Source organism: Eumetopias jubatus, unplaced genomic scaffold, assembly GCF_037043125.1.
Source record: "Eumetopias jubatus isolate StellerSeaLion01/CBP00866 unplaced genomic scaffold, mEumJub1_p1.0 scaffold_8, whole genome shotgun sequence".
NCBI lineage: Eukaryota > Metazoa > Chordata > Mammalia > Carnivora > Otariidae > Eumetopias > Eumetopias jubatus.
Genome location: NW_028274814.1, coordinates 20,911,170 through 20,938,259, shown reverse-complemented (window position 1 = coordinate 20,938,259; position 27,090 = coordinate 20,911,170). Strand labels below are relative to the sequence as shown.

Genomic DNA, 27,090 nt, shown 5'->3' with positions numbered 1-27,090 from the left:
AGTCTGCATGCTCACCGATTAAACACATAAAAAAACAAAACAAAAAAAAACCCAAAAACTAATTGCAGGGCTTGGTGGATGGTACCTGTGTTTCTGCTTCCATGTTTGTACTATCTGGTTGTAATTTGGGATTCCTGTGAGAATGGTCTCATTCGAGACAGTTGGAACCTCCTGCCTTCCATGGCTCCAAAGCCCGTTCTTTACGCAACATTGGCTTTCTCTCTTGTTAAGGTCGCCCTAGTCTAGCCTCTGTCACATCATGTGGACCTCGGGCTCCTTCCTTGAGTGTGGGGGCCCAGAACATGGTCCTGTGATCCTAGCACAGGCTGAAGCCAACACCTCGCCTGTCCTCCCCTCCTGGGTACAGTGTGACATCCCACAGCCCTTTCTCCCACTTCTCCCGCTTGGCTGTTGGTGATGAAACCTTGCCAACTTAAAAAAAAGTCCTTTACTCTTTATGCAGCTTTGGTTCCTTAATAGCGTTGGCTTTTTCAACTACATCTTATCTAGAGATCACAGCCTGTCTGGAAGACTCTCCAAATCCCAGGATAAAGTCCTCCCAAATAAGATAATGGGTAGTTGGAAATCATTATTTTATTGCCTTTCGAATGGTTGAGAAATACTTTATTCGACTCTAAAATTTTATTTCAAGAAGGATCTGGAATGAATTAGATTTAATGGATTGGCCAGAATGCTGCAGACAGTTGACTGTCTCACAATGTTTTGGATGGCAGAATGTGCCGAAATTGCCACATTAAAATCCTCTATCTCTGAAGCCCGGAGGCAGAACCTTCATGGCCATCTGCTCATGCCCCTGTGTTCATAGAAGGCAGAGAAGTGAACCTGATGACATGAAACCATCATGGGAGGAACAGAAAAGCAAAGACAGCAGTCATTTCACGGGGAGGCAAAAAGGAAAGCGGAAGGGAATGTCCCCAAGGCAGTGTCCCACCCTCCGGCTTGCGTGCGCCGGGCACCACCAGGGGCCGGGCGGCTCACCCCCCTTTCCCGAACCCCATCACCCACGCGTGCTATTTACCTTCACTGGGGTGTTTGAACAGTGGCAACAGAGCAGGCTAAATGAATCCCCACAAAACCTGATATGAGGCTGAGAACAAACGATCATAGTACATAACATAGAGCAGCATGGGTAGGCCATGGACAGACATGCTTATTTCTCAGTCTCAATGACACCGTTTCCCAGATCATATTTTTAAACGTCATGAGTACTTAAGTCCTCATTTCTTTAAACTCTTGCCTTATTTCAAGGCAGGTGACCTGTATTTCAGTGGGATAAAGTCACAGGGGAAATTGTAGCTATTTATCAGTTTTCCATTGGCAGATTAATCTATTTGTATCCATTTTATGGTAAGTGACAATAGAAGAAAACTAATTTAAAATCCTTATAAAAAAACTCACAAACTTCTAGTGGCATCTGAGTGTGTCCCCAGTTTAGTCACTGATGCTCTGTATTTGGGCAGCAAGTGAGGTACGTGTGGGTGAGAACTTTGGCCCATTGTTTCCTATGTTCACGGTGGTGGCTTTCAAAAGTAGTCTGCTATTCAGATCTTGGGGACATTAGGGTCACTTGGTGGGATAACTCAGCTGTACCAGTCAGTGTTGTGAAAAGTGAATCCCGTTCCGGCCTTAATCGGACTTGGAGACTTATGTGAGGAGCGTCACATTTGGAATGCCTGTTCAATATACAGATGGGTCATATTTCAGAAGGTTTGAGGCTAGATGTTTGGCACTCAGAATGCATTTCTCTTTAGAGACAATCTTTTAAATGGTGGCTCAGTTTTCAGATCAGCCCACAAAAAAACCCTACTTTATCTACAATATGGCTTTGATGAATAAAACTATGTATTTGTAATAAAACGCAAAGCCAAGAGGTTGCTCTCTGAGTAATTTTTTTTAAAAATTATGAACCCCTCCCACATTGTGTTAAATACATTAATTCTATTAAATGCTGATAGGTTTAATTAGGCAGATGTGAGGAATTATTTTGAGATGTGGAGATTCTGCAGAAGGGATCCAGGGAATTTTAAAGGTTTTAGAGTTGGTGGCATTGGTTCCTTGGAGCAGGTGGCCTAGAAAATGCTTCTAAGGAACTCTGGACAGTTGCTTTTTCATCAGCACATTTCCTTAGACATTGGTGGGAGCTGCAAAGAAGCAGTGAAGGAGGGAGCTATTTTCAGTGGTTAAGTGGGGGGGGGGGGGAGGAATGAAAATATATACGGGAGGAGGGGTGGACAAAAAGGTATATGTGACCTGAAGAGAAAGCATTTTGCTGAGGGGAAATCAGCTGAATGGCTGGGGAGGCAAACATGCTGGAGAACTTGAAAATCCTCCAGAGGATCCTCGGGAAAGCTGAGGTGGGAGCTTTCCCTCTGACAGGCATGCAGCTGGTCTGGGATATGTCAGCGGCTCATCCAGTGGGCCTTAGAGCATCCTCAGAAAAGACCTGCAGACCTGCTCATAGACGCAGATGTTTCAAGAGGCACTCACTAATCACTGCTCTGCTTATAAAGAAATTGTAGAACCAAATCGTAAGAAATTTTATCTTAGTGGGTAAGATCGAATGCTAGGATTTACTTTTTTTTTTTAAGATTTTATTTATTTATTAGAAAGAGAGAGAGAGAGAGAGAGAGAGAGAGAAACAAGCAGGGGGGAGGGGCAGAGGGAGAGGGAGAAGCAGACTCCCTGCTGATCAGGCAGCCCCATTCGGGACTCCATCCCAGGACCCTGGGATCATGACCTGAGCCGAAGGCAGACGCTTAACGACTGAGCCACCCACTCGTCCTACTAGGATTTACTTTTTGCCCATATGAATGTATTTTGCCTCCTTGTTCCTTTTATTAAACCTACCCTTTCTCTACTTCTTAAAGAACTAAGTTAAAAAAAAACTACAGATATGTATCTTTAAATATCTATATTTAAAAAAACTATATTTATCTTTAAATATCTATATAAAAAACAGTAATCAGATTTGATGCAAGAATCTGAAATTGATACCTAAGTTAAAAAATTTCCCAGACTTATTCCATTGAAGATAACTAGATACAATAAATAATTTATTCTTCACTAATTTCCAACTCATATTTAAGACAGAGAATTGATTATTTAGCTTTGTATTATCTAGGAAGAAATAAATTGCCAAGTGAATTTATGGAGACTTCACCAATAAATTATCTTAAGAAGAAAATAATTTTCAAGTGTTCTCAATTTGTTGGTAGCTGCTTATGTAAAATATACTGATAATTAATTTTAAAAATATATTTACTGATAAAAAGCTCTTTTAGACTCTCTGGGTTATACATACTAAATATAAGTAAAAGTACTCAGAGGACCTGAAAGTAAAAACGTTTCATCATTCTGAATTTCAAGAATTCATGAACTGTTATCATTTGTCATTTTGGGGAGCTATTCCTTCATACTGTAATCAAATCTTGTTATATTCAATTTCCACAAATTGAGAGTTTTATAAAGGGAGCATAATTAAGTTGCATTTTTTTTAAAGATTTTATTTATTTATTTGAGAGAGAGAGAATGAGAGAGAGCGAGAGCACGAGAGGGGGGAGGGTCGGAGGGAGAAGCAGACTCCCCGCTGAGCAGGGAGCCCGATGTGGGACTCGATCCCGGGGCCTCCAGGATCATGACCCGAGCCGAAGGCAGTCACTTAACCAACTGAGCCACCCAGGCGCCCTTAAGTGGCACTTTTTAAAATTACTAGCCTTAGGGGCACCTGAGCCAAAGTCAGATGCTTACCCGCCTGAGCAACCCAGACGCCCCCTGATTAAATAAAAATTTATTTTATTTATTTTATAATAAGCTATTTATTATTTTATAATAAGCTACTGTCCTTGAAGATATTAAAATCGTCTCAATGAAGAGCCAAGAGAGAGGAAATGGAAAAAAAAATTTCCAGGGAGGAAGTATTTTAAGTAATTTTGTGACCTTATTTATTATTTCTCCATAAAGAAGGAGACTTGTCCTATAAATCCTTTCATACTGAACCCCTTTCAGCCTTCCTCCCTTGGACTAGAAGCCATGTTGGGTTGAAGAAGAAAGCCTTTCATAACCGGCAATGTCCCTGTGCCCGCAGTTAGAGTAGAGGCAGACCTGCGTTCCAAATGGTTGAGTTAGTATTTCATGAAGCCTGCTCTTTGCTCCATCTCGAATAGAGACACTGTCTCCCTGAGCTACTAGACAATGTTGATTCTTAAATAAAGTTCTCTTTTGAGGATAACATCCGGTAAAAAAGTTTTTTTTTTTTTTTCCATTCAAATGTGACATTTTCAAGGGTTTATGCTAATTATGTTCTTTTCTTCCCAGAAAAAACTTAAAGCCAGATTTGGATCTTGATCTGAATGAGATCAGCTCCTTGGACACTTGAGCTCCTGGCTAGTCCGTGACCAGCAAAGCAGTGTGGATGTCAGATGGGGATTGTAGAGCAGCAGAGTTTTAGGGCCCCCAGACCCTGCCTCTTACGAGACCCCCAGGTGATTGGATAAGCTTGAGAATCTGAAAAGCTCTCGGCTTCTCTATAAGCTGCGCTAAAGCATGGGGTCCAGAAATTTTCAGTCTGGGGGTTCTTGGGGCACAGAGATGGCCTTTGGAAAATTATCGCATTTCACCACTTGCTATTGGCAACATCTGGAAAAGCCCACTTGGCAGAAATCCTTATATCTTTTGGCAATGCACCAAAAGGACTCTAAAAATAGAATTTTGCACAAATTCTCCAAAACATGACATGTCTATTTATGATTTTGGTTTTATTGTGCTGCTAGTCAAACCATATGCAAAAGTATCTATTAAAATAGGCTAGATAAATGACAGGTTACCATGAACAATAAAACCAAGAGAAATTTAAGTTTTCTAGGAGTGACATTTTAAGTTAGGTCTGGCATTTTTTTAGAAAAATATTTTATTTATTTATTTGAGAGATCGAGTGAGCACGAGCAGGGGGAGGGGCAGAGGGAGAAGCAGACTCCCCGCTGAGCAGGGAGCCCAGCGACAGTGCTCCATCCCAGGACCCTGGGATCACAGCCTGAGCCAAAGGCAGATGCTTCACCGACTGAGCCACCCAGGTGCCCCAAGACCTGGCATTTTAACCATAAAACTAAAAGAAAAGGCTGTATAGATTATCACCGAAATAACTTATTCTTAATTACTTTGCTTTAAAAAATATAAACCACAGTTTTAATTTTTTTTCCTTGCTATAAAAAACAGGCAAAACAGCTAGTTAGACCAGGCTCCTACCTTTATATCCTGTGGGTTGATATTAGGATTTGTTTGACACTGCAGAGGTCCCAGAGTTTGGATATGAAAAATGTAGAGGAGAAATTCGTCCCGGGCAGAGAACGGCCAGCCCACCTCCAGAAGAGTGTTGCTGATGGTACTCGGTCCAATATTGTGCAGCTACAAGAAAGGAACAAGTAATGGTGCAGGACAAGGCAGGAAGATGAAATAAAGCTCCATGTACTTCCTACCCATTCTAAAAAGCACGTATTTTGGGTTTTAATGCATCTGGGCTATGATGGTGGCTATAGGAAAATACAATCTATATAAGCAAGAGGAGCTCCGAAAACAAGAGGCGCTTTTGCTCAGAGAGGATTCTTGCTTCTGTGAATCTCTGAGGGCAGATCTCCTTAGCAAAGAACACATTAACCATGTCTGATCATTGCGATGTTTACCTAAAATTTATATTCATTTAATCGCAGGAGTAGAAATGCAATTTTAATGATACTCTTTCAAAACCTAGTTATTCGTTCTTTACATTGAAATCTGCCTTTTCCCAGACTACTGACTTGCCAGTTGCAACCATATGCGACGCACTCTCTTTCACCCTCTGGAAAAATGGTTATCCATCAAATGCCAAAGATAGTCCAGGCTCACCACAGTTCACTTCAAGTGCGCATTTCAAAGCTGAGCTCCTTCTATTTTAATCAGTGAATATCAAAGAAAGAGAGGCCACATCTCCTAAAGAGATGAGCATTTTAAACACATGAATCCTGTACTCACAGGACACAAAAACAGCTTGGGAAAATCATGAAATGTATTTAAATTTATTGTGGTTTTGGAAATTCACTTCAAAGTTAGCAGGGAACTTTTGTCTTTTTTTTTTTTTCACAGTTCTGATAATTATAATGATCAACAAAACAATTTATAATTTGGTTTTGCTTATTAGGTGGCTCATTTAATTCACATTATCAAAACAACATGGCATCCACTGATAACAGGATATTTTGAGACATGAGAATAGCATGTAGGAAACACGTGATGATTGCTTTTGTCACCACTGATTATTACCCTAAAATTTTATGATCTGTTTATGCTAAGATTAGAAGCAGGGCTGCCCTGAGAATGATTGAGTTTGCATATGTTTGCAAACTTTAAAGTTTCACCATTCTTAAACAGAAACCGGTGCACACAAGGTTTAATAAATTATTTGACAGCATTTTTTTCTAGCAAGGTTCTTAATCCGAGTGGCCTTGGGGACTATGTTATCCTTTTGCTATCAAGAGAGCTTAGGGCAAAGCTTTGATCCAGCTGCGGATGGGGCTTCTGATTCTGAACCACAGGTTGGGCAGATGACAGAGGTTTTCATGTTGATGCTATGCAGGAGTTGACACTTCTTTCCCACATATGTACACAGCTCATCAGTTTTGAAATGACTTCATTGTTAACCTTAGAGAATGCTATTCATGTCCCTTGTAGCTTAAGATGAAAGTCACAGTCAGGATTCCTAGGTCAGTGGAATGAGTTACAGAGGAAAGGGATACAGAGCAGTAAATAAGAAGGGACCTCAAACAGAAGATGGCTTTTTCATGAGCTTCTGGTTTGTTTCTGGAAAATATTTTATTAATCAACGGACTATTTCAAATCTCAGAATAAGTTATTCATGTGTGTGTGTGTGTGTTATATGTGTGGGGTTTTTTTTTGTACATAGCGAATAATCCATAAAATTTTCTCTGTCTGGTACCTTCTGGCTGGTGACTTTCAGTTTAAGAGGTGGGTAGATTTTAAGGATATTTGAAAATGTAGGAAGAGGCAAAATAAAGTCCAGGGAGCTAGTCCTTTTTATGGTTAGGCTGTCCAAACATTAAAAAAAAGAGATGTAAGGAACATTTAAAAGAGAACAGTAACAAGATAAAATATTCTCACTACATAATGGCTCTCACCACTAAAAAGCAAGTGACTCATACTCTACCCCCTCCCCCCCACTGCAATATGATAGCGTAACAGCACAAATCCAAGCAGTATATAAAGCTCAGATCTTGGATCGGTGTCTTTTAAAATGCTATGAAGAGTTTATTGGTAAAGAGCGTAAGAATAAACCCCTAACACAACTTTAAGATAGATAAAAGCTACCTCATAAATATGTTCCACCAATGGCCCAACTCCTTCCTCTTTGCGGGGCTCCTCTTCCGGTTCCCAGTTATGAATGGGCAGAACAATCTGTGGAGGGTGGGATACTCTGAAACGTAGAATGTTTTGTTAATTGCTGGTGATGACACAGGTGAAGAATGCTTCACTAGCGTAGGGTTCGCTAACAGCAATGGGAAAAGGGGGCCCGCAATTTACTTGAACAGATATCGTCTATACGGAAAAAGGTATTGAAAGTGATGCTCAGCAAAATAACTCAAGGAATAGTAAGGGATCTGAAACATCTACCCCGAGGCTTTTAAGTTCTGGTTTCTAGCTCAGAGATTGACTGTTTTATAGTATCTCCTCTCTTGGACACTAGGGGGCAGAGCAGAGAGCATCCCTGAGTTGAGATAATTTAACATATAGACATATAAATGTATACATCTATCTGTAGGTCCCGTGTAAGTGTAAGAGTGTGTGTGTGTGTGTGGGGGGGTGTGGGTGTGTGTGTACACAGGATATATAATCGGTGCTTCAAGCCATATCAAGAAATGGGACTTTTTTGTGGATAAAAATCTAGAATTCTGTTGAGTTGTGAAGAAATGTAGTTTTGAATTAAATACTTCAGAGTAGAAAGGTGGCCACTTGTATATTCCTACTTCTTAGATTTCTTTTGCTTACCATTAATGCAGCCATACCTCCCCCAAGGCCAGGCCCAGAGCCAAAATAAAGCCTGATCGAGTTCTAGAGTTGTCCTCTAGACAACTCAAGGGTGAGAGACAGAGAGACAGTTAAATGATGCAATCATGTAAGTAGGATATTAACATGACACAAACATATTTTTTGCCTACAATTTACACCTAGAAAGTGAGCACTGGCTGAATGCAATGCAGTACATGGCATTATTCTACATTAAAAGCTGGTTCCAAACCAAATTGTTATTCTCATATAATCTTAAAAAGGATACTTCTCAAAAGAACAATGCTTTTCTAGCAATTTTTAGGTGACGGTATCTTTAAAAGAATTCCTAGACCTCCAGCTGAAAGTAATGTCAACAGAAAATCCCTCTTTTGGCAATCAGAAGTCTTAAATGCCCTTTTAAGGGCATCAGTAATTAACGCAGCCTCTAGCAACTTCAAATGCTATTTTTATTTTCCCCTCTGAGTAATCTCTTTCTAAAGCAGAAAGCAAAATTTATTGGGCTAAATACTGACCCAAGGGCAAGTAATTTAATTTCTGTGCGTCCCTATTTCCTCATCTGGAAAATTATGATAAACTCTTTGGGTTGTATACCACAAATGATTGGAAAACATCTCAAATGCTCTTGGTCAAAGTCACTTTGGCTGCATTGTCTTCTAGGGGTGTGTGGAAGAAGTACATATTTTAAACTGACAACACACAGAAATGCTACTAAATTATGAAACCCTTTGCTTTCATCCTTAATGGGCAACTATTAAATTACAAGTGCAGAACACAGCCTTGCTGGGCCGATACCTCAACATCCCCGACCCTTATATTGGCTTGTTGTTATGTCACTCTCCCTTTTCCGACTTGATTTGATTAAATCATGTTCAGGTCAAACACTGGGGACTTGGTGAGGAGAAGAGTACAGAACACAGAAGGTTACTTTTATTCGAGTGAAACCCAGAGAGTTTGGACTTCTGTCCCCGTGGGGTCTTCACGACCTAAGCACCCAAAGCTTTACTTTGCTCTTGGCTTGGCAACAGAGAGTTGACCCCATGCTCCACACCCAATGTGAGGTTCTAGGGAGACCATTTATTTATTTATTTATTTGTTTGTTTGTTTATTTGCATAGAGAACAAATACAGAGCAGAAGCTGAGCATATTTTCTCTGAAGAGTTTTGTTCTTATGGTCATCAATCCTGGAGAACTGGGGCATTTATATGCTCCAGTACCACAGAATCATAAATAGTTAGAACTTTACAGGTCCTATGGAGACAGTGTGTTCAAAAGCCCTCATTTAATACATGAAAGGAAAATTGATGTTCAGAAAAGTAGGGTTTAGTTGCAGGTGAAGACTTCAGCTCAGGTTTACTCAGGCCTGTTCTATTTCCAATATATGGTTGACTCTTGAAAAACACAGGTTTGGACTGTGCAGGTTCATTTATATGCAGATTTTTTCATTTATATATGATTTTTCATCTAAGATACAGTACTGTAAATGTTTTTTTCTCTTCCTATGATTTTCTTAATAACATTTTCTTTTCTCTAGTTTACTTTGTTGTAAGAATACAGTGTATAACACATATACAAAATATGTGTTAATGAACTGCTTATGTTATCGGGAAGGCTTACTGTCAACAGCAGGCTACTGGTAGTTAAGTGTGGGGGAGTCAAAGTTACATGCACAGGGGGTTGGTGCCCCAATACCTGCATTGTTCAAAAGTCGACTGTATAATGCACCACAGGGGCCACTAAGCAGCAGTGATTTTAGTAAAGACAACTTAAAGAAACTTCCTGCTCCATTTCTTTAACAAAATCAAATAGAAATCTGTAAGGGAAAAGATAATCTATTATAGGTCATGGCAAAATCATGGCAAAATCATTCAAAAGCTACGGCTCACAAAATTCAGTTATCTACTGTCTAAGACTTTTTCCAATCTGGGGAAACCATGAGAAAAAAATGGCTCTCTGAAGATACCAAATGAATAAGTGAAACATTGTTCACTGTTTTCAAAATTATCATTTTTTTTAGAAGGAAGGAAGAATATAATCAACTATTAGCCAAGGATAAACAGCCCTAACAGCTCTTACTGAATAGTGCTCACACTCTAAGATGGAGGATAGAACATTATTCCAGGGAGACCCCCCCCCCCCGCCCAGGGATAAGAAGATTGGGGTATCAATGATAACACGAGACATTAGGAAAGGATTAGGGAAGTAAGGAATTAGGTTTTTGATAAGTTAAAATCTATATGCTATCAGAAGTACAAATCCAATGCTGTGGTAGTACAGTATGAACCCTATTTTCATAATCCCTTTTTCAAACACTATAAGCCCCAAATAGCAGACTACTATTTATTGTCTGGAACAATGTTAGTTCTACCCACCATAGCCAGCGTCTATACAGACCATGGTTGTTTATGACTGCAGTGTCCTGTGATCAAACCCACTCAATCCTGATTATATGAAAGAGGACACAAGTTTATTACTCTTCATGAGCTCGATGCATGTGGTGCTGTCTCTTGTGGCCAAATTTACTTCCTACAGACTTAATGCTAAATTAATCCTCTGTACCAACAAATGACATGGGAGTCTGCTGAAAGACAGTGTTGACACCATCTGGCTTTGAAATAAGTAGAATAATTCTCAGTATTTTTTTTCCCATTGAAGGAATAAATCCATTTGAGTTTATTTTTAAAATGATAAAAACAACATTAAACTGAGTAAGAACTACTAGAGACCGTGCGTGATAAAATACATCGGAATAAACCAACCGGCGAATAAAAAGAGATTTTTCTGAAGACTGAGCATGGAAGATTTTCAACACAGTAGCTGTTTGTTCCTTGAAGAATTAAACATTGAAAACAATATTTTTGTTGAGTATCTGGAGTAAAGAGTTTTACTTTGCAAAATGGCTAACAAGAACTCTAACCCCGTGTTAGAGAATAAACTGTGGTCAATTGTTGGACATTAATCTAGCAATTAAAAAATTGCACCCATATGAGAAACCCAGTTTTAATTACCTGTTTTGATTATTGGTAACATGAATAGAAAATTTCCTTCTTTTTTAACTGAGAAATATTGGTGTTATAACTGATGGCAGAAATATATTTATAAATATTTATCTTATAAAATAGATATATAAGAATAAATACAGCTACATTGCACCCTCTGCTACCTTGGACTGAGTTATGTCTTATGGAATAAAAACAGTTCCCAATTTAAAATTTGCTTTGGGATTAAAAAACAGATTCAATTTATTTTTGGCAAAACAAAGATAAACTACGGTTAATGAAAGAGACAAAACTTCATATACACTAGTTGTAAATGTTAAAAGATATAAGATAAGATAATAAAGAAATGCTTATTTCTTCTCTAATTTTTTTTTAGTGTTTTTCTCAATGAGGAAGATGGGCATATTAAATAAGAAATGCCCACAAATGAAACATTTTGATTAGCTCCAACTATCTACCAATCAAACAGGTCACTTCTCATGAGTCAACTCACGAGTTAAAGAAGAAATCACAAAGGAAATTAGAAAACACTGTGAGTGAAACCCAACATATCAACATTTTGGTATGTGCTCAAGTAATTAGAAGGAAATTTACAGCACTAAATGCTTGTGTAAGAAAAGAAGAGAGGTCTCCAGCCAATGATCTAATTTCTACCTAGAGGAATGAGAAAAAGGGAAAATCCAACCCAAAGTGAACAGAAGGAAGGAAATAATAATAACAGAAGCAGGAGCTAATGCAATAGAAAGCAAAACAAACAAATAAAGAGAGAAAAAAGGGGTGCCTGAGCGGCTCAGTCAGTTGAGTGTCTGACTCTTAATTTCGACTCAGGTCATGAGATCAAGCCTCAGGATGGGCACCCCGCTCGGCCGGGAATCTGCTCGAAATTCCATCTCCCCCTCTGCCCCTCCATCCACTCTGCGCTCTCTTTCTCTCTTTCCAAATAAATAAATCTTAGAGAGAGAGAGAGAGAGAGAGAGACAAGTCAATGAAATAAAAAAACTGGTTCTTTGAAAAGTTCACTAAACTAGCCAGAGTGATCAGGGAAAAAAATTGAGGGGAGTAAAAGATACAAATCGCCAGTACAGGGAATGATGAGATCCTACATACATTAAAAAGAAAATGAGAGAGAGGGAGGGAGCAAGATGGCGGAGGAGTAGGAGACCTGGGTTTCGTCTGGTCTCAGGAATTCAGCTGAATAGGGATCAAACCATTCTGAACACCTACGAACTCAACAGGAGATCGAAGAGAAGAAGAGCAACAACTCTCTGAACAGAAAAGCTACCACTTTCTGGAAGGTAGGACGTGCGGAGAAGGGAATCCGAGGCGATATTCGGGAGGATGGACGGCGGGGGAGGGGGCCTCCGTCGGCCGCTTCTGGCAAGTGCTAGAGCCGCGGAGCACAAAATCGGACCTTTTAGAAGCCGACTCCGCAGAGGGACGTCGCTCCAGTGGCTAAGCGGGGGGTGGAACCCTCGCGGGACAGTGTGGTCTCAGGACCCTCGGGGTCACAGAAAGACCGGGGGTGCCTGAGTGCGGCAGAGCTCCCAGGGATCGGAGCGGGGAAGCCGGCTGCAGAGACGGAGCCGAGGCGCGGGCTCTCAGCTCGGGGTGGCCATAAGCTGTGATCCGCGGCCCAGTCGGGCCACTGCTCCTCCAGCAGGGACCCAACAAGCGGCAGAGCCGGGGAGACTCCCCTTCCTGCCCCGGGAGGAGCGGCGCGGGAGCGCACCGCAGGGATCTGCTGGGTTTGGAGACTCCACACGGGGTCGGGTGCCAGAGATAGAAACGCTCGGTCACAGGCCGGGTGAGCACGGAGTGCGGCCGGAGACCGGGGAGACGGGAGTGACTGCTTTTCTCTGGGGGCGCACTGAGGAGGGGGGCCCCGAGTTCTCAGCTCCTCCGGGTGGAGATTGGGAGGCCACCATTTTCGCCCTGGTCCTCCAAAGCTGTACCGAGAGCTTGCAGAAAACAAAAGCTCCTGAGAGCAAACCCGAGCAAATTGCTTAGCCCTGACCGACAAGGGCGGGGCAATTCCTCCTCCGGCAAAGACATTTGGGAACCACGGCAACAGGCCCCTCCCCCAGAAGATCAGCACGAACAGCCAGCAAGCCAAGACCAAGTTTACCGATCAAGGAGAACGGGAGAACTCCAGCGCTAGGGGAATACTGCACATAGAATTCATGGCTTTTTTTTTTTTACCATGATTCATTAGTTTTTCAAAGTTAATTTTTTAACTGTTTTTCTTTTAATGTTTCTTTTTCCCTTTTTCAACCAACATCTTATCAATCCCTTTTAAAAAAAACATTTTTTTATTTTTCATTTTTAGTCATAGTTTATCCCTTCATAGTAGTTACCCTTATTTTTGGCATATATATATAAGTTGTTCTCTCTTTAAAATTTTGAGATACAGTTTCTTCTAACAGATCAAAATATACCCTGAATCACTAGTGTATGGCTTTGTTCTAGTCTCCTGCCTGCTCACATTCTCTGCTTTTTTTTTTTAAATCTTCTTCTTTCTTTTTTCAAACAACTTTTTATCGTATCAGTTCCTTTTATAAAATCTTTTATAATTTTCATCTTTATAGTCATCTTCCATCCCTTCATTGTATTAACCCTTATTTTGTACATATATAAGTCTTTCTTCCTTTAAAATTTTAGGAGGCACTTTTTTCTAACAGACCAAAATACACCCAAACTCTAGTGTGTGGCACTGATCTATGCACTAGCCTGATCATATTTGATCATATTTGTTTTTTTATTGTTCTGTTTTTGTTTTTATCTTTTTGTTTATGTTTTTTTTCTTTCTTTTCTCTTTCTTTTTTCTTTCTTTCCCTTTCTTTTCCCCTGGTTTTAGGTCTTTTCTGATTTGTATACAGTATATTTGCTGGGGACGTTGTTAACCTGTTAGCATTTTGTTCTCTCATTCATCTATTCTCCTCTGGACAAAATGACAAGACGAAAAAAATCACCTCAGCAAAAAGAACAAGAGGTAGTACCGTCAGCCAGGGACCTACTCAATACGGACATCAGTACGATGTCGGACCTAGAGTTCAGAATCATGATTTTAAAGATACTAGCTGGGCTTGAAAAAAGCATGGAAGTTATTAGAGAAACCCTTTCTGGAGAAATAAAAGAACTAAAATCTAACCAAGTCGAAATCAAAAAGGCTATTGATGAGGTGCAATCAAAAATGGGGGCACTAACTGCTAGGATAAATGAGGCAGAAGAGAGAATCAGCGACATAGAAGACCAAATGATGGAAAATAAAAAGCTGAGAAAAAGAGAGATAAACAACTACAGGATCACGAGGGCAGAATTCGAGAGATAAGCGATACGATAAGATGAAACAACATTAGAATAATTGGGATCCCAGAAGAAGAAGAAAGAGAGAGAGGGGCAGAAGGTATATTGGAGCAAATAATAGCAGAGAACTTCCCTAATGTGAGGAAGGAAACAGGCCTCAAAATCCAGGAGGCACAGAGAACCCCTCTCAAAATCAATAATAGGTCAACACCCCGACATCTAATAGTAAAACTTACGAGTCTCAGAGACAAAGAGAAAATCCTGAAAGCAGCTCAGGAGAAGAGATATGTAACCTACAATGGTAGAAATATTAGATTGGCAACAGACCTATCCACAGAGACCTGGCAGGCCAGAAAGGACTGGCATGAGATCTTCAGAGCACTAAATGAGAAAAATATGCAGCCAAGAATACTATATCCAGTGAGGCTCTCATTGAAAATTGAAGGAGAGATCAAAAGCTTCCAGGACAAACAAAAACTAAAGGAATTTGCAAACACGAAACCAGTCCTACAAGAAATATTGAAAGGGGTCCTCTAAGCAAAGAGAGAGCCTAAAAGCAGCACAGATCGGAAAGGAACAGACAATATACAGTAACAGTCACCTTACAGGCAATACAATGGCACTAAATTCATACCTTTCAATAGTTACCCTGAATGTAAATGGGCTATATGCCCCAATCAAAAGACACAGGCTACAGATTGGATTAAAAAACAAGACCCATCGTTATGCTGTCTGCAAGAGACTCATTTTAGACCCAAAGACACCCCCAGATTGAAAGTGAGGGGATGGAAAACCATTTACCATGCTAATGGACACACCAAAAGAAAGGTGGGGTGGCAATCCTTATATCAGACAAATTACATTTTAAAACAAAGACTGTAATAAGAGATGAGGAAGGACACTATAGCCTACTTAAAGGGTCTATCCAACAAGAAGATCTAACAATTGTAAATATCTATGCCCCTAACATGGGAGCAGCCAATTATATAAGGCAATTACTAACAAAAGCGAAGAAACACATTGGCAACAATACAATAATAGTGGGGGACTTTAACACTCCCCTGACTGAAATGGACAGATCATCTAAGCAAAAGATCAACAAGGAAATAAAGACTTTAAATGACACCCTGGACCAAATGGACTTCACAGACATATTCAGAACATTCCATCCCAAAGCAACAGAATACACATTCTTCTGTAGTGCCCATGGAACATTCTCCAGAATTGATCACATCCTAGGTCACAAATCAGGTCTCAACCAGTACCAAAAGATTGGGATCATTCCCTGCATATTTTCAGACCACAATGCTTTGAACCTAGAACTCGATCACAAGAGGAAAGTCGGAAAGAACTCAAATACATGGAGGCTAAAGAGCATCCTACTAAAGAACGAATGGGTCAACCAGGAAATTAAAGAAGAATTAAAAAAATTCATGGAAACCAATGAAAATGAAAACACAACTGTTCAAAATCTTTGGGATAGAGCAAAGGCAGTCCTGAGAGGAAAGTATATAGCAATACAAGCTTTTCTCAAGAAACAACAAAGGTCTCAAATACACAACCTAACCCTACACCTAAAGGAGCTGGAGAAAGAACAGCAAATAAAGCCTAAACGCAGCAGGAGAAGAGAAATCATAAAGATCAGAGCAGAAATCAATGAACTAGAAACCAAAAGAACAGTAGAACAGATCAACGAAACTAGGAGCTGGTTCTTTGAAAGAATTAACAAGATTGATAAACCCCTGGCCAGACTTATCAAAAAGAAAAGAGAAAGGACCCAAATCAACAAAATCACGAATGAAAGAGGAGAGATCAAAACCAACACCAAAGAAATACAAACAATTATAAGAACATATTATGAGCAACTCTATGCCAGCAAATTAGATAACCTGGAAGAAATGGGTGCATTCCTAGAGATGTATCAACTACCAAAATTGAACCAGGAAGAAATAGAAAACCTGAACAGACTTATAACCACTAAGGAAATTGAAGCAGTCATCAAAAAATCTCCCCACAAACAAAAGCCCAGGGCCAGATGTCTTCCCAGGGAAATTCTATCAGACATTTAAAGAAGAATTAATACCTATTCTCCCGAAACTGTTCCAAAAAATAGAAATGGAAGGAAAACTTCCAAACTCATTTTATGAGGCCACCATTACCTTGATCCCAAAACCAGACCAAGACCCCATCAAAAAGGAGAATTACAGACCAATATCCTTGATGAACATGGATGCAAAAATTCTCACCAAAATACTAGCCACTAGGATCCAACAGTACATTAAAAGGATTATTCACCATGACCAAGTGGGATTTATCCCTGGGCTGCAAGGCTGGTTCAACATCTGCAAATCAATCAACGTGATACAATACATTAACAAAAGAAAGAACAAGAATCATAGGATCCTCTCAATAGATGCAGAAAAAGCATTTGACAAAGTACAGCATCCTTTCTTGATCAAAACTCTTCAGAGTATAGGGATAGAGGGTACATACCTCAACATCATAAAAGCCATCTATGAAAAATCTACAGTGAATATCATTCTCAATGGGGAAAAGCTGAGAGCTTTTCCCCTAAGGTCAGGAACGTGGCAGGGATGTCCACTATCACCACTGCTATTCAACATAGTATTAGAAGTCCTAGCCACAGCAATCAGACAACAAAAAGAAATCAAAGGCATCCAAATCGGCAAAGAGGAAGTCAAACTCTCCCTCTTTGCAGATGATATGATACTGTATGTGGAAAACCCAAAAGACTCCACCCCAAAACTGCTAGAACTCATACAGGAATTCAGTAAAGTAGCAGGCTATAAAATCAATGCACAGAAATCAGTGGCATTCCTATACACCAACAACAAGACAGAAGAGAGACAAATCAAGGAGTCGATCCCATTTACAATGGCACCCAAAACCATAAGATACCTAGGAATAAATTTAACCAAAGAGGCAAAGGATCTGTACTCAGAAAACTCTAAAATACTCATGAAAGAAATTGAAGAAGACACAAAGAAAAGGAAAAACGTTCCATGCTCATGGTTTGGAAGAACAAACATTGTGAAGATGTCAATGCTTCCTAGAGCAATCTACACATTCAATGCAATCCCCATCAAAATATCATCCACTTTTTTTCAAAGAAATGGAACAAATAATCCTAAAATTTGTATGGAACCAGAAGAGACCCCGAATAGCCAGAGGAATATTGAAAAAGAAAAGCAAAGCTGGCGGCATCACCATTCCGGACTTCCAGCTCTATTACAAAGCCGTCATCATCAAGACAGTATGGTACTGGCACAAAAATCAATGGAACAGAATCGAGAGCCCAGAAATGGACCCTCAACTCTATGGTCAACTCATCTTCGACAAAGCAGGAAAGAATGTCCAGTGGAAAAAAGACAGTCTCTTCAACAAATGGTGTTGGGAAAATTGGACAGCCACATGCAGAAGAATGAAACTGGACCATTTCCTTACACCACACACAAAAATAGACTCCAATTGGTTGAAAGACCTAAACATGAGACAGGAGCCCATCAAAATCCTAAAGGAGAACACAGGTAGCAACCTCTTCGACCTCAGCCGCAGCAACTTCTTCCTAGAAACATCGCCAAAGGCAAGGGAAGCAAGGGAAAAATGAACTATTGGGATTTCCTCAAGATAAAAAGCTTTTGCACAGCAAAAGAAACAGTCCACAAAACCAAAAGACAACCGACAGAATGCGAGAAAATATTTGCAAATGATATATCAGATAAAGGGCTAGTATCCAAAATCTATAAAGAACTTATCAAACTCAACACCCAAAGAACAAATAATCCAATCAAGAAATGCGCAGAAGACATGCACAGACATTTTTCCAAAGAAGACATCCAAATGGCCAACAGACACATGAAAAAGTGCTCAACATCGCTTGGCATCAGGGAAATCCAAATCAAAACCTCCATGAGATACCACCTCACACCAGTGAGAATGGCTAAAATTAACAAGTCAGGAAACGACAGATGTTGGTGGCGATGCGGAGAAAGGGGAACCCTCCTACACTGTTGGTGGGAATGCAAGCTGGTGCAACCTCTCTGGAAAACAGTCTGGAGGTTCCTCAAACAGTTGAAAATAGAGCTCCCATACGATCCAGCAATTGCACTACTGGGTATTTACCCCAAAGATACAAATGTAGGGATCCGAAGGGGTACGTGCACCCCGATGTTTATAGCAGCAATGTCCACAATAGCCAAACTGTGGAAAGAGCCAAGATGTCCATCGACAGATGAATGAATAAAGAAGGAGTGGTATATATACACAATGGAATATTATGCAGCCATCAAAAGGAATGAGATCTTGCCATTTGCAACGACATGGATGGAACTGGAGGGTGTTATGCTGAGTGAAATAAGTCAATCAGAGAAAGACATGTATTATATGACCTCACTGATATGAGGAATTCTTAATCTCAGGAAACAAACTGAGGGTTGCTGGAGTGGTGGGGGCTGTGAGGGATGGGGTGGCTGGGTGATAGACATTGGGGAGGTTATGTGCTATGGTAAGCGCTGTGAATTGTGCAAGACTGTTGAATCACAGATCTGTACTTCTGAAACAAATAATGCAACATATGTTAAGAAAAAAAAAGAAGATAGCAGGAGGGGAAGAATGAAGGGGAGTAAGTCGGAGGGGGAGACGAATCATGAGAGACGATGGACTCTGAAAAACAAACTGAGGGTTCTAGAGGGGAGATGGGTGGGGGGATGGGTTGGCCTGGTGATAGGTATTGAAGAGGGCATTCTGTGTGGAGCACTGGGTGTTATGCACAAACAATAAATCATGGAACACTACATCAAAAACTAATGATTTAATGTATGGTGATTAACATAACAATAAAAAATTAAAAAAAAAGAAAATGAGAGACTATCACGAGCAACTTTATGCCATACATGTAACACTTTAGATGAAACAGACAAATTCCTTGAAAGATAAATTGAATGTTTCCCTCTTAAGATCAAGGTAGGGTCTAAAAATAAGGCAAAGATGTCTTCTTGCACCAAGGCTATACTCAATCTTGCCCCGACACTCCCAGTCTCTGCAGTAAGAGAAGAAAAAGAAATACAGAAAAAAGAAATAAAAGAAATAAAAGGCATAACTATGTAGTAAACAACTTTTTCCCCAAAGTGGTGTGGCCTTTGCCCTCAGCTTCTGGGAGGTAGTCTAAGCTCTAGAAATTTTATGCCTGAAAGAAGTATCTTTGTTTTTCTGGGGGTTTTGGGTCACACTGGATATTCTAACAATATGAGTTAGGGTGGGGGTTGCCCACATCAGAAAGACTAACAGTGTGAGTTAGGGTGGGAGCTTGATCGCATCATATCAGACAACCTGGAGACTGCGATCAGTTAAGTGGTCAGTCAATCAATTGTTCATGCCTACGTAGTGGGTCCCCAATAAAAACTGTGAACACTGGGACTTGGGGAGTTTCCTCACCTGAGGATACTCCATGCATACTGCTATATATCCATACAAGGAAAGTAATATGTCCTGGCTCCATGGCAGATAAGAACAGACGCCTTGTGTTTGGTATTGCCCCAGGCTCTGACTTACACACTTCTTCCCTTGGTTAATTTTAATTTTTATCTTTTCCCTGTAATGAATTGTACTGATGGGTATAATAGCTTTCAGGGAGTTCTGTGAGTCCTTCTAAGTGATTTATCAACCCTGGGTGGTTTTGGGAAGCACACAACTCTGCAATTTGTATCAGAAGTAAGGGTAATTTCTGGTGGGTTCTATTCCCTCTAACTCCATAGTTGGCTAAACCCTCGCACATACAGATTAGATTAGTCAGGAAAAAAATCAAACTTTGTATTCACAGATGAAATGACAATGCTATAGGAAATTTTAGGAAATCAACAAATAATAAAGCTACTAGAATTTGTAAGCAAGTTTATCAAGATCTCAGGATACTGCTTGCATTTCAAGACTTATTATGTAGATCAATGGAACGGAATGGAAGGAGCCTCACAGATGGATAGAGGTGTCAAGGAATCCAATGGGGGGAAGATGGTCTGCCAGCCAACAGCATAGCAGCAACTGGATATTCTTAGGCAACAGTGAATCTTGGACCTTACCTCACACCAGATACAAACGTGGTATCACAGACCAAATGTAAAACTGTAAAACTTGCAGGAGAAAACATAGGAAAAAAGTCTTGTGACTCTGGGCAAAGTGAAGAATTTTTCTACAAGGGACAAAAAGAGCACAAACTATAAAATATTTATTTATTTATGTATTTATGTACTTATTTATTTTTAAGGATTTATTTATTTTAGGAAGAGAGAGGGCAAACTATGAAATATTTAAAAGTTGGATTTCATACAAATTAAAAACTTTTGCTTTTGGAACATCACTGTTAAGAAAATAATAAGCCAAATCATAAACTGAGAGAAAAATGTTTGCAGGACATATATCTGATAAATAATTTTGTAGCCAGAGTATGTAGGGAACTTTTACAACTTGATAATAAGAAAGACAACTCAATATAAATGGGCAAAATTTTAAAAGACACTTCAAAAAACCCTACTAAGGGCAAATAAGTAGTGAAAAGATGCTCAATATCACTAGTCATTAGAAAATGCTAATTAGGGGCGCCTGGGTGGCTCAGTCGGTTAAGTGTCTGCCTTCGGCTCAGGCCCTGATCTCAGGGTCCTGGGATCGAGCCTCGTCGGTAGGCCCCCTGCTGAGCGGGGAGTCTGCTTCTCCCTCTCCCTCTGTGTGCTCACTTGAGCTCTCGCTCTCTCAAACAAATAAATAAATCTAAAAAAAAGAAAATGCTAATTCAAACTCAAAGAGATACTTTCACACACTTACTAAAATGGCTAAAAACGAACAAACAAAAACAAACCTCAAGCCCACGCCTGCAAGCATGCAGCACAACTGAACTCACACTCTGCTGGTGGGAATGAGAATTGGAAATGGTACAGCCAGTTTGAAACACAGCTTGGCGATTTCTTATAAAGTTAAACATACCCTTGCCATACAGCTCAACTCCATTTGTGAAATCAAATATCCCAACAAAGACCTGTATGTGAAAGCCAATAGCAGGCTTATTATTAAGAGCCCCAAACTGGGAACAACACAAGGGTTCACCAACCTGTGAATGGACGAATGATCTGTGGGACTTCCGTACAGTGGAATACTTCTCAACAATAAAAAGAAACAGACCACTGATACATGTAAGAACATGGGTGTTTTTTCAAATGCATTATGCTAAGTGAAAGAAGCCAGACTCAAAAGGCTACATTCTGTATGAGTGTAATTATATGATTTTTCTGGGAATATAGTGACAGAAAATAGATCAAGGTTGACAGAGCCGGGGGGTGGGGGCTGGGTTAACTACAAAGGTGCATGAGAAGCTATGTGGGGTGACAGAACTGTTTTACATTGAACATCCTTGTGGTATCTTAATGCTTCAAACTGAACATCTAAAGAAAGGGTAAGTTTTACTTTATTAATTTATACTTCAATAAACCTGACTTAAAAAAACACACGCACACACATCAAACCCCAGAGACTGTGAAAAGGTACTTGCAACATGTGTAGCTGATAAAGGATTAGTGTCTCAACTCTAGAATAGGAAAGAGTTCCTTCCTATGAATTAATATGAAACAATTAAGTCTCTTCGTAGAAATGTCCTAAAAAATGAGCAGAAATTACCCAATTTGGGAAGAATGGAGACAACAAACACATGAAAAAGCTACTCAGTCTCATTTAGGAATCAGGGAACAGCAAACTGGACCTTGAGTTAGATGGTATTTCTCATCCATCAGATTGGCTCAAAATGAAAATTGCGACCATTTTATGAGTTAGTTAATAACGTGTCACAGTGAAAACTTTCCTCCGTGTCTTGTGGAACAATAGGTAGGTATAATTATTTTGAAAAACAGTTGGGTACTATTTAATAAAGTTAAATAGTGTACACTGTCTGATCCTGAAATTCCACCTCTAAGCAGGTACCCTTCTGACATTCTTCCACATGTGTGCCAGAGGATAGGTACAAGGAAGTTTGTAAAAAAGGAAAAAGAAAACCCCCACGCGTTCATCAGGAGTAGAATGCGTAAGTAAGTGTGGTGTAGCTTTACAATATTAAACTCTTCTGCAACTAAAATGAATGAACTATAGGCACATGCCCTAAAGTGGGTGAATGTCAAAAACATTCATTTGACTGAAAAATATCGCAGAAACATAAACAAAACAAGATTTTGCGTAGCTAAGGTTCAAAGGACTCTCTCATAGGCTACATAGCATGATCATTTATAACAAAGGACCTGGAGACAGGCTGCCTGGACTTGCATTCTAGCTCCCCACGCCCTAGCTGTGTAGCCTTCAGCCCCTTGTGCCAAAATTTCCTCACCCGTGCAGCGAGGATACTGGTACATGTTAAGATGTGCTAATGGGCTGGGGTAGCACATGGAAGGATCAAAACGGCACTAGGTATTATTATTCTTCTCTAATCTACTAGGCGGAGCCTCACTGGTCCCAGGAGGGCAGGCAGGGCTCCTGCCATTGAGAGCAGCAGGGGGCAGCAGTGAGAGGATGCATGGAAGACCATGGCTCTGACTGCAGGGGCTACAGTTGCCATCATGGAGGAGTGGGAACCACTCAGGACTGTGGAAAAGGAAAGGGAACCGGGGTTGCTGGAGCCCAATGACAATTCAGCCCAGAATACCAGTTGACGTTTTTAGCCAAGTCTTTGATTGTCCTGAAGAAATAAGAATTACAATAAAATCACTGGGGTCCACACTTGCATAAGAGAACTACAGACAGTACATTGCTAATTTATTTTCTTCCCCCCAGGCATGGATTTCCCAAGATGGTAGTTATTCTAAGCCTTTTCCTTGACCATTGTCCTCCTGTCTCTCAGCTGATTGCATATTGGTACCTTCTTCGAAGAAAAGGACAGAAGGAAAAAGACGTAAAATGTAAATCCCAGAAACCCTCACATCTAAGAGTTAGCCATTTGTTCAACTCAAGCTGTAGTATGATGAGGCTGAGTTTTCATTATGCTGAAATAATTACTGGAGAAGTGAGAGTTTCGGGCAATCACAGGTTTGTCGATTTGACCTGACTTCTTATCACTAGTTTTTATAGTCTCATTACTGACCTGTCAGTTTGGGGAATAAAGTGATCTCTTGTTTTGATATCCTTTGAGTTAATTACCATATAGGGTTTACTCCAGTTTTCAATGGAAGTCGAATGATGGGTCGAAAAAAATGAAAATTTATAACCAAAATGAATTGTGATTGCTAATGCATTAGGAAAATTCCGTATAATTTTTACTAGTGTTTTGTCATAATTAAAGCTATTGTTAGAGTATAACTACTACAATGCCTTGATTATTACTTACCCTCTTATTTCTACTTGAGCTACAGCAGTGATGTTGATTTGCAGGCTCACAAAATTGCTGTCTGGGTTGTCCCTGTTGGAACTAAAACACAAGGACAATATGATTTAAATATATTTTTTCAGACATGTTACCATATACGATCATAAAAAACATTCTGTAGATCGAAAGAACAACAAACATTACTAACACAATCATTCAGAAGACAATGGTATATCCATTCTACAAAATCGTAACCATTTGAAAATGGAAATGCTAAGATTCTTTATGAGTAAAAGGAACGTAATAACTTTCCGTGAAAGACATCTTATCTGAAAACATAACAGCCATCTAGAAAAGCTAACGCTTTTTTGTTTCAATGGCTAAACCAAGAAGGCAGCGAGCTGAGTTCATTTTCCAGCTTCTCCCTTGGACACATTCCTTACTTCTCTGTGCATCAAGTTCATTGCCCATTAAATGGGAAAGGAAGGCACCGTCAACTCCTGATTCTCCATGCTAATAAAGAGAACTAGCATGGATAATCCAAGAGCAGCACATAATGGAAAAAGCGTTTGTGTTTGGCTCTGGAATGCATCACACCATACATTGTTTTGGCAGCAAATTTATCTTCCTTACGGTTTATTTCTGCAGTAATATTAAAATAAATGTACATTCACTGCACGCTCACTGGCTGACTAGGGTGGGGGGCGAGAGTGAATTGAAAGCTTAGCCAATGGCGGGAAGAAGCAAGACCCTAGGAATTTGGGCAGCTCATGCCAAGGCAACTAGGAGATGACATAGATGTTGTCAAGTGCATCAAGAATCTCAGGATAGAAAGTGCGTGTTTAATAATGTTTCTTTGAACAGTGGCAAAATTATTTTTAAGTCTGCTGTTTTTTTTTTTTCCTCTCAAGCAAATACAATTACTATGAAACTTAATTTTTAAAAAAAAGATTTATTTATTTATTTTAGAGAGAGAGAGCGTGGGGGGATTGAGGAGCAGAGGGAGAGGGAGAGAGAAACTCAAAGCAGATTCCATGCTGAGCGCAGAGCCCGAGGTGGGGCTTGATCTCACGAACCTGAGCCGAAACCAAGAGTCGGACAGTTAACTGAATGTGCCACCCAGGTGTGCCTACATATGAAATTTAATTTTTAAAAAATGCATGCTAAGCATCCAGTCCTGTCAGGAAAATGAAACATGTTCTCACAAGAGGCCGGGCCAGTAGCTGAGCTTTGAATGCAGACGCCATTTGCTTTTATAACCCCATTGTGTCTTCCCTAGAGTCACCCTCATATCCCAAAGATAATGCAGCTTTCAGCAAACAGATGTGGCCACACCACCACGGACAGGTTCATGTTTATATCCAGGTCTCATTAAGAAGAGAAAGCCTCCTCTTTTCATCATCGACTTTCATGCAGATTCAATGATAAGCTTTCACACTGCAGTGGTGGTAATGGGGTATGTTCTGACTGGCTTTTGAAGCTTTCCAAATGTGGGAGCTGGAGAGATGATAAGAGCCGGCTTTCAAGGGAGGAGGAGACAGAATCGTTCCCACAATGCTTTTTGAAAAGCCTTGTCTGATTGTATATACTGATAAGGCCACTTCAACCACAAACACACATAAAAGATATAAACAGGCCAATGTCAGGCTCATTTCCTGTCATGGGGCATCACGGCTAACCTTGTGATGAGTCTAGGGGGACTTGTTCATCAAAGTTTGAACCCCAGTTTCCAGGCCACTTTATTTTTATCACATCTGGGGAAAATCAGTCAACTGAAGAGTTTTTTGTTTTGTTTGGTTTGGTTTTGTATTTTAATTACTGAATTGCTAACCAGCAAGAAGTCATTAAGTAATTCTACTTGTTGCACATTGTGTGGTTCCAAATGCATGACGGGAAACTCTTTAGTTTAGAAATTTAAGTCTCATTATTCCACACATTACCCAGACTTGGTTCAATTTTCTAGTTCTCACTGCTTTGCAGCAGTGGATATACAAATTAAGAAAAAAATGTTTCATTTGAGCTGTCCCATAATGTCATTGCATTTTGTTTCCACGTGGTTGAAATGACACAATTGCCTTTACTCACAACACCCTGAAAATGTAAATAGGTGTCAGGCACTGAAATCGCCTTCGGACAGAAGTCTCATCTGAAGCTGACAGAGGCTATTTTGCAAAGTAATGAGAGCAATGGCAGATGTGGAGACTAGATCTGGCTGGCTACTCAAAATCGTCCTCTGTCACACAGCCTTGTCATGACACTTGGTGCTGTAATCAACCAGTGGTATCAACAATATGTCCTGGTAAGAAAGGCACTGGGCTTGATATATAACTTAGATGCTTTTCCTTGACCTCTTTCCTGGAAGGAAACCTCCCTTGCTAATACCACTGCTACGTTCAAACAAGCAATCCATCACCCACCGCCCTGGACGCTGAGCTATTTATACTGTTGCTGCTAGTTCTATGCAGGAATGATGGATTTCCTCTCCATGACTACACCCTATGTCATGCACCAAGGATAAATATGTTTTTTACTTATTGCTCCGATGCTATTTTCTTTTTCCTTACTGTTTCCTATTTTCTGTTTTCTAACATTCCCTCTGTGCTTTCTGTGGTCTTTGGAACGTCAGCAAATACAATACAATGTTCATTTCACCACGGCCGAGGAAGCAATGTCAATGACATCACGAAGACCTATTTGTGTGTGGGAATCGAGATCTGAGATCCACTGTAGTCAGGGAGGAGAACGTTTACATGTCACACAGAGCCACGGTGTGAAGAGACCGTTTAATGCAAATATCTGGTAACATGAACTATTTTAAGTTTATTAATAAATAAAGCCCTATTTCTCTTTTGGGTTCTGTTTGTGAAAAAGGACATTAAATGTGGGTAACAGTGGTCCATGTGGTCAAAAGCTTAAGAATTTAGACTTCAGAGCATTTGGTTTAATTTATTTTTGGTTTTAACACATTTAAATTGAAAGCAAACTGTCCATTAAATACTTATTTATGTCCTTGGAGTCTGCCAGCAAAGCATGTAGATAAATGCTCACCTCAGTGTTAAGTATTCTCAAGCATTTTCATCTCTGAAAGGTCTGTTTTGGGAATTTGATGGTTTATGTATGTCCCTGTAGCCCTTCTGGTTCTTCATTTCTGCATTTTTATATATATTTTTCAGGATAATGTTAAAATAGTCATGAGTTTCTATAGCATGTAAGGATAGAATATAATCACTGTCCATTCTTTTAGATGAAGGGGGATGTTAAAATGTGGCCATTTCTATTTTCCATCAAATTTAGCACTTCATTGCTGAATTCACTATTTGAATGATGATCTCCAGGATGGATTTGGGAAAGGCATTTAGAACATCATTT

The 27,090-nt window shown here is 39.9% G+C and overlaps 1 protein-coding gene across 2 annotated transcripts in view; it reads right to left on the bottom strand.

Annotated features, from left to right (window-relative positions):
* The window catches only part of ITGA8 (integrin subunit alpha 8), a 191,783-nt gene that overhangs the window by 29,826 nt on the left and 134,867 nt on the right, over positions 1–27,090 (bottom strand). For both annotated transcript variants that reach the window (XM_028114140.1, XM_028114141.1), the window contains 3 exons: positions 23,743–23,823; positions 7,375–7,480; positions 5,263–5,421 (listed from right to left, as the gene is read on the bottom strand). In XM_028114140.1, the coding sequence (XP_027969941.1) occupies positions 5,263–5,421; positions 7,375–7,480; positions 23,743–23,823 (346 nt within the window). The remainder of the gene's footprint in view (positions 1–5,262; positions 5,422–7,374; positions 7,481–23,742; positions 23,824–27,090) is intronic.